Source organism: Physeter macrocephalus, unplaced genomic scaffold (assembly GCF_002837175.3).
Source record: "Physeter macrocephalus isolate SW-GA unplaced genomic scaffold, ASM283717v5 random_767, whole genome shotgun sequence".
Classification (NCBI taxonomy): Eukaryota; Metazoa; Chordata; class Mammalia; order Artiodactyla; family Physeteridae; genus Physeter; species Physeter macrocephalus.
The window spans coordinates 9,025-15,969 of record NW_021146053.1 but is presented as its reverse complement, the minus strand read 5'-3'; the positions used below and the strand labels follow the sequence as shown (position 1 = coordinate 15,969).

At 52.4% G+C, this 6,945-nt stretch overlaps 1 protein-coding gene across 5 annotated transcripts in view; it reads left to right on the top strand.

Moving 5' to 3' along the window:
- ELMOD3 (ELMO domain containing 3) overlaps positions 1-5,848 on the top strand; it is a 28,312-nt gene extending 22,464 nt beyond the window's left edge. For 3 of the 5 annotated variants that reach the window (XM_055083294.1, XM_024129815.3, XM_028486260.2), the window contains 3 exons: positions 3,926-4,002; positions 4,295-4,422; positions 4,821-5,848. In XM_055083294.1, the coding sequence (XP_054939269.1) occupies positions 3,926-4,002; positions 4,295-4,422; positions 4,821-5,083 (468 nt within the window). In that variant the 3' untranslated portion in view covers positions 5,084-5,848. The remainder of the gene's footprint in view (positions 1-3,925; positions 4,003-4,294; positions 4,423-4,820) is intronic. The other 2 variants (XM_007121565.4, XM_024129816.3) reach the window with 1 other exon arrangement.
- Positions 5,849-6,945: the final 1,097 nt, after the last annotated feature.

Sequence of the window (6,945 nt, the reverse complement as noted above, 5' to 3'; positions counted from 1 at the left end):
GAGACCTAAATGTAAGACTGGACACTATAAAACTCTTAGAGGAAAACATAGGAAGAACACTCTCTGACATAAATCACAGCAAGATCTTTTTCGATCCACCTCCTAGAGTAATGGAAATAAAAACAAAAGTAAACAAATGGGACCTAATGACACTTAACAGCTTTTGCCAAGCAAAGGAGACTACAAACAAGATGAAAAGACAACCTTCAGAATGGTAGAAAATATTTGCAAACGAATCAGTGGGCAAAGGATTAATCTCCAAAATATATAAACAGCTCATGCAGCTCAATATTAAAAAAAACAACCCAATCAAAAAATGGGCAGAAGACCTAAATAGACATTTCTCCAAAGAAGACATACAGATGGCCAAGAGGCACATGAAAAGCTGCTCAACATCACCAGTTATTAGAGAAATGCAAATCAAAACTACAATGAGGTATCACTTCACACCAGTTAGAATGGGCATCATGAGAAAATCTATAAGCAACGAATGCTGGAGAGGGTGTGGAGAAAAAGGAACCCTCTTGCACTGTTGGTGGGAATGTAAATTGATAACAGCCACTATGGAGAACAGTATGGAGGTTCCTTAAAAAACTAAAAATAGAATTACCGTATGACTCAGCAATCTCACTCCTGGGCATAAACAAAACTGGGCAGCTAGTAAGTGGTGAAGCTGGGGCGAGGACCCCCATATCACCTGACAGCTCACCCAGCAGTGGGCTCCTTACAGCGGGGTTCTCAGCCAGCAGCCCGCCTCAGAGTCACCTGGGGGGATGCAGGTGCCCAGGCCCCTCCCTCCGCAGAACTACTGAATTGGAACCTCCAGGGATGGGGCCATGTCGGCAGCAGCTGCAAAAGACAATCTGGTTTTCTTGCTTCAGTGTTCAAAGGTGTTTAAGCCCAACTGTGAGGCATGAAGAGAAATGAAATTTTAAATGGAAGCTCAGAAGTGTCCACGTCTGATTTCCTCTGCCGTCTTTTTAGTCAGTTCCCTAAACACAGCCTCAATGTGGTATTTTAGCTCAAAGCCACTTTTCAGGTCCAAGGGAACTGCTGAAGGAAAGGAGATATTTCTATCTGAATTCCAGTTTTTCACTGCTTTTTAGTAAGTAGGCTTTAATAAAAATATTCCTGGGCTTCCCTGGTGGCGCAGTGGTTGGGAGTCCGCCTGCCGATGCAGGGGACACGGGTTCGTGCCCCGGTCCGGAAGGATCCACATGCCGCGGAGCGGCTGGGCCCGTGAGCCATGGCCGCTGAGCCTGCGCGTCCAGAGCCTGTGCTCTGCAGCGGGAGAGGCCACAACGGTGAGAGGCCCACTTACCGAAAAAATATATATATATATATATTCCTGAGAATGAATGAACACTAAGTTCGGATCCTCTGTTAATTATGTTGCTACCATGTTCTTGTTCCCATATTTACTTTTAGACTGAAAGCAGTCAAGAGAAGGGATGATATTATACAAATATTATGATAATTAAATAGGCAATACCCGAAGGTAGAGATGCATTGCTGCTGACCTCAGCTACCCACTGAGGCGCAGATAATAATTATGAACGTTTGTTAGCACCTCCTCAGGCCAGTGCTGCACTTAGCATTTTGTACATGTGATCTAAATTACTCCTTAGAGCAGCTCTGTGAGGTAGGTTGTGGGATAATAGAAAATGTAGACTGTGGATAATAAAAGCTACCCTGGAGAGTTTTTGTAAGGATTATTAGCAAATTGACTCCACTCAGCATGGCCCTTGTGTGGGGGTCCCCAGGACCACTGGGAGGACTCCCAGGATTTGGTGTATAGTTGTACTCTCAACTGTGATTTACTGCAGCAAAAGCAAAATCAGCAAAGGGAAGAAGTGCATGGACAACATCCATAGGAGACCAGGTGCGGGCTTCCGGAGTCCTCTCCCAGTAGAGTCACACGGGACGCACTTAATTCCTCCAGCATCGAATTGCATAACACGTGGAATGTTGCCAACCAGGGGGCCCATCAGAGATTCAGTATCCGAGGTTTTTACTGGGGGCTGGTCGCACAGGCACCATCTGTCTAGCACGTACCAAAATTCCAGAATCAGAGCGAAGGCAGGTGTTCAGCATAAACCGTATGGTTTGCACAGTTTGGGTACAATAGTCAGCCTGAGGGAGTGGTGGGAACCCTCTCAAAATCCAAGTTCCCAGGTGCCAGCCTTTATAAGCAGGCCTTTCTAAGGATGGCAATCTCAGGCCTGCTGTGTTCACTTTATTTTTTTTTTTAACATCTTTATTGGAGATAATTGCTTTACAATGGTGTGTTAGTTTCTGCTTTATAACAAGGTGAATCAGCTATACACATACATATATCCCCATATCTCCTCCCTCTTGTGTCTCCCTCCCACCCTCCCTATCCCACCCCTCTAGGTGAACACAAAGCACCGAGCTGATCTCCCTGTGCTATGTGGCTGCTTCCCACTAGCTATCTATTTTACGTTTGGTAGTGTATATAGGTCCATGCCACTCTTTCACTTATCCCAGCTTACCCTTCCCCCTCCCTGTGTCCTCAAGTCCATTCTCTACATATGCATCTTTATTCCTGTCCTGCCCCTAGGTTCTTCAGGTGTGTTCACTCTTTTCTGCACAACACTTAAAATTTATTTCCTTTTTGGTTTTGAGAGACGGGAGAGCCGAGTCTCACAGAGTTCGGGTGGCCTTCCTAAGTGTATACACAGCTGGCAGGTGGCCAGGCCAAGATCTGGAATCCAGGTGTCATGGAAGGCCCTGAGAAAAATCCTTGTGGAGCCAGAAGGCCTTCTACAGTTCAGTGGTGGCCACTAGAACTTTTTGCAATGAAGGAAATATTCTCTATCTGCACTGTCCAATGTAGCAGCTCTTAAGCAAGAGTGGCTATTGAGCACTTGAAATACGGCTAGTATGACAAAGGAGTTGAATTTCTAATTTTACTTAATTTTCAATTAATTAAAATTTAAATAGCTACACCTGGCTAGTTGCTATAGTACTGGACAGCACAGTTCTACATCACAATGTAACGGATTTTTCTTCTCAAGGGAAGCAGATGGGATAAATAGACTTTGGCTCTTGTTCTAAGCTAAGGAACACACTGGTCTGTGTGTCCCTCTCAGCCGATGTCCTTGTGTGGGTTCAACAGCGGAAACTAACATGCAGTATTTGCAAATCCCCTGGGGAAAGCGTCTTTTCATTTGCTTGGGGTTTTGTTGTTAAAGGATAGGAAGGAACTGGCCCCTCCAAAAAGAAAGCATTCAGGTGGACGCTATAGGGAATTTGGAGGCCCTTCCTGGTAAAGCAGCCCTACTGGACCCAGTCTGCCCCGTTTGGGAGTGGGACCTGCACAGCCTGTTCTCAGGCCTCTGTGTTACCAAGAGATGGGGTGCGCCCTAAGTCAAGGCTGACTTTCTACCTCCTTGTACCTTCTCTGTCTGCTTTTGGGTGAAGAGCTTATGAGCAAATAACCAGAAGCCCAGAGAAGGGGAGAAGAGATTTTAAGAACCTATAGAATTGGTTAGATAACTGAGCCTCACTCCTGTTGTGTCCATCCAACCCCAGGGGGTGATGTGGTCCACAGGCAGCGCACGGGGCGGGCCTGGTGAAGGCCAAGGAGAGCTGATGGATCGGATGTTGAAGAGGCTGGAGAACTAGCACAGGGGTTTGTGCACCAGCTTCGGAGTGAATCGACCTCAGTAGGAATCTTGGTTCCAACACCTTAGGAAAGTTATTTAAGGTCACTGACCCTCAGTTGCCTCCTCTGTAAAATGGGAAGATTATTGTGAAAATTAAATGTAAGCATCGGTAATACCAGCTGCTTGCCTCTGGCTGTGATTGTTGTCTCCCGCGGGCCAGGTTGGGCTGTGGGTGACGGGAAGCACAGAAGGTGAGAGCCTGGATTGCCACTGACCCGGTACCCCCTCCATTCCAGCAATTCCCCTTCTGTTTGATGTCCGTGAACATCACCCGCATCACCATCCAGGCCTTAAGGGAGGAATGTCTCTCCAGGTGAGTCCCCACGCTGCTCACCCTGCCCTCCCGGCCAGCGGGGCCTGGTCCGCCCCCACCCCCCAGCCCCCCTGCCTCATCCTCCCAGCTCGCCTCCCAGGGGAGGACCTGCTGGTTCCGGGGTACCTGGGCAGATCCCCGAGCACCAGCCTCGCAGCCCATCTCTCCTCCCCAACCCTGACCTCCGATGTGAAGGCTGCTTGGGGAAGGGCGCCCCTTGGGGACAGGGCGGGAGGGCCCCCAGGTGTCAGCCTCTGTCCGGTGCTGAGCAGGCGCCTCCCTCGTCCTGCAGGGAGTGTAACCGGCAGCACAAGGTGATCCCGGTGGTGAACAGCTTCTACGCCGCCGCTTTCCTCCGCCTCGCGCACGTCTGGAGGACGCAGCACAAGACCATCTCTGACTCGGGCTTCGTCCTCAGAGGTGTGCTCGCTCTTCTGGGGAGGCCTAGCGCCTGCACTCCTGGCGTCCCCGGGTTCAGGGACCCCAGGGTGGTTGCTAGAGTGGTTCGGGTGCCTTCCTTTCCCCCCATCCCCCAGTCGCGGCTTCTCAAGTCCCAGCTGCCCCAGGCCTCCAGTCCCCCCCTCCGGGGCCTGCCGCTCTCCTTCCTCTGCCGCCACCCTCCTCCCTTTCTGGCCCTGTACATCGGGTGACTGTATTTTCTGAATCAAAAGCCGGGCCCGACAGTTGGACTGGCTCTTCAAAGTTGAGACTGTCCTGGACGGGGTAGAGTGTGTGGTCCCTGTGGCCGGATCTGGTTCCTGGGTGTCCCCCTCCGGTGAGCTCTCCATCTTAGACGACCCCTTCACCCTCCTCGCCAGAGCCTCTGGGTTGTGCACTCCACAGCCCCCACAGGCCTCCTGCTCCCCGGTCCTCTCTGTTCCAGACTTGGAGGTGTTGGCCAAGAAGAGCCCCAGACGGCTGCTCAAGACCCTGGAGATCTACTTGGCTGGAGTGTCAAAGGGACAGGCCTCCCTGCTGGGGGCACGGAAGTGTGCTGGGCCACAAGCCCCTCCCTCCAAGGATCTCACTTTCACAGGAGTGTGTGACCTGCCACCACACTCCTCTGAAGGCACATGGCTGATCTGACCAACCCCGGTGAGCGGCCGCCGGATCAAAAGCCTTGAAGGGGCTTTCGGAGGGTGTACCCTGGCACCGTTCTGCCCCTTGCGGCCCTAGCAGAAGGGATGTAGGAAGCCTGTTGGGGGAGCCAAGGACCCTCACCTGCAGGAGCCATTAGGGGCTGTTAAATTTGACCCACTCCCCGCAGACCTGCCTCCAGAGCAAGGAAAACTTTGCCATAATCTTAGTTGTGCTACAGCTTCCAGAGTTGGGTTCCAGGTAATTTCAGTGACAGATCATGAGGTGGGAGACCCCATCTGGCTGTTCCACACAGCCCTACATCAAAGGTATTCCCAAGGAGAGGTGCCGGATTCTGACTTCCAGGCCTCAGGGGTCCACGGGACAGGGACCAGACATGGGCTGAGTAGTTAAAATGTGAAGGGAGATGGTAGCGGTGGCAGCAGCTGACGGGGCAGCATGAACCAGAGAGTGCACGTGGGCCTGCCTGCCTCTCCATCCCCTGGGGCCTCCGGCCTTGCACTTACCCACCCTCACCTCTCCCCATCCCTCCTCCCCAGCCCTCCTCCCCACTGCTTGTGACACAGAACCGGGCCCTGGGCTAGGTGTCTGCTGCCACCCATTCTAACCGCCCACCAGCTGGGCTACCCCGGTGGAGGCTGTGCAGGTCCCACCAGGGACGGTTCTCTGGCCTGGGCAAAGGAAGGAGGAAATTCACGTACCAGCGGTTTTTAAATAAAAGAATTCTTCTGGGTTAAGAGTCTCAAGTGTTTCCCTTCCAGACAAGCTTTGTGCCTTCCTGTGGCCCTGTTATCCCAGGGTCCCCTTTAGAGCCAGGCACTCGGCCGGGTGACGTCCTGGTTGTCTCTGGTGCTGGTCATGGGCCCAGGAGAGGTTGCTGTGCCCTGGCCACACTCCCGCCAAGTTCATACACTGTCCAGCCTCACCCTGCTGCACTTACAGACCCGGAGACTGCACGCTCTAACCAGTGGGCAAGGCGGCCCTGGCTCTTGTTAAAGTTGGCTGGTGTTTGTCCTACATTTGCTTCTGGGGAAGCTGGCTGTTGTCGCTCCACTCACAAAAGGGCCTCCAGGGCTTTGGCGCTGGGGAGCAGGGGGCAGGTGAGAGCCCCACTAGGCTGCTCTCCAGTCCTCTGACCTCCCTCAACTGGAGTCATGGAAGACAACTGTCCAGCCCCGCAGGCCTCTCCAAGTCCGCCCCATGCAGGGGGAGGCCCATCACAGAGCTGGAGACGACAGATGGCCACCCAAGTATGGAAGGGACTCCTGTCAGCAGGATGCCTCGAGGGCGGGGCTGGTAATGGACCCTGCTGTTTGCCTTGTGTCGTCTTTGACCTAAACTAATTCTCTGTCCACGTCCTTCGTCCTGATGTGCTTGCACCTCCTTCGTCCTGACGAGGTGCTTAGCCGACCAGCAGAGATGGCAGGAAGATTACTGGGCCTGGTGGGGTTAGAACGCAGCCCAGCCTCCCCTTCGGAATGTCAAGTTCAATGGTTCCTTTCCTGCAGATTCCTTTCCCTCGCTCAGACCTCGAGGCCAGCTCAGCAGACCTCGACCGTCAGTGCTCAGCCCACAGCACAGTAGGGACCAGCACTCGTGGGCCTCTAGCTGGAGGGGAGGCCGATGGCCTCTGCAGAAGCCTGTCCCACATCACTCTTGGTGGGATGCTCTCCATACAGCTTCGGACCTGGGAACATTCGCAATAACAGTCCAGGGATTGAGTTGCAGTTCTGTTGATGGATTGTTTGGGGGGGACGTCTAAATGCTCTGAGAGTAGATGCAAAAATCTTAATCTGTGCATTTTTCTTGGGAAAGGCCTTCCAAGGCCTTTCATGAGAGACTTAA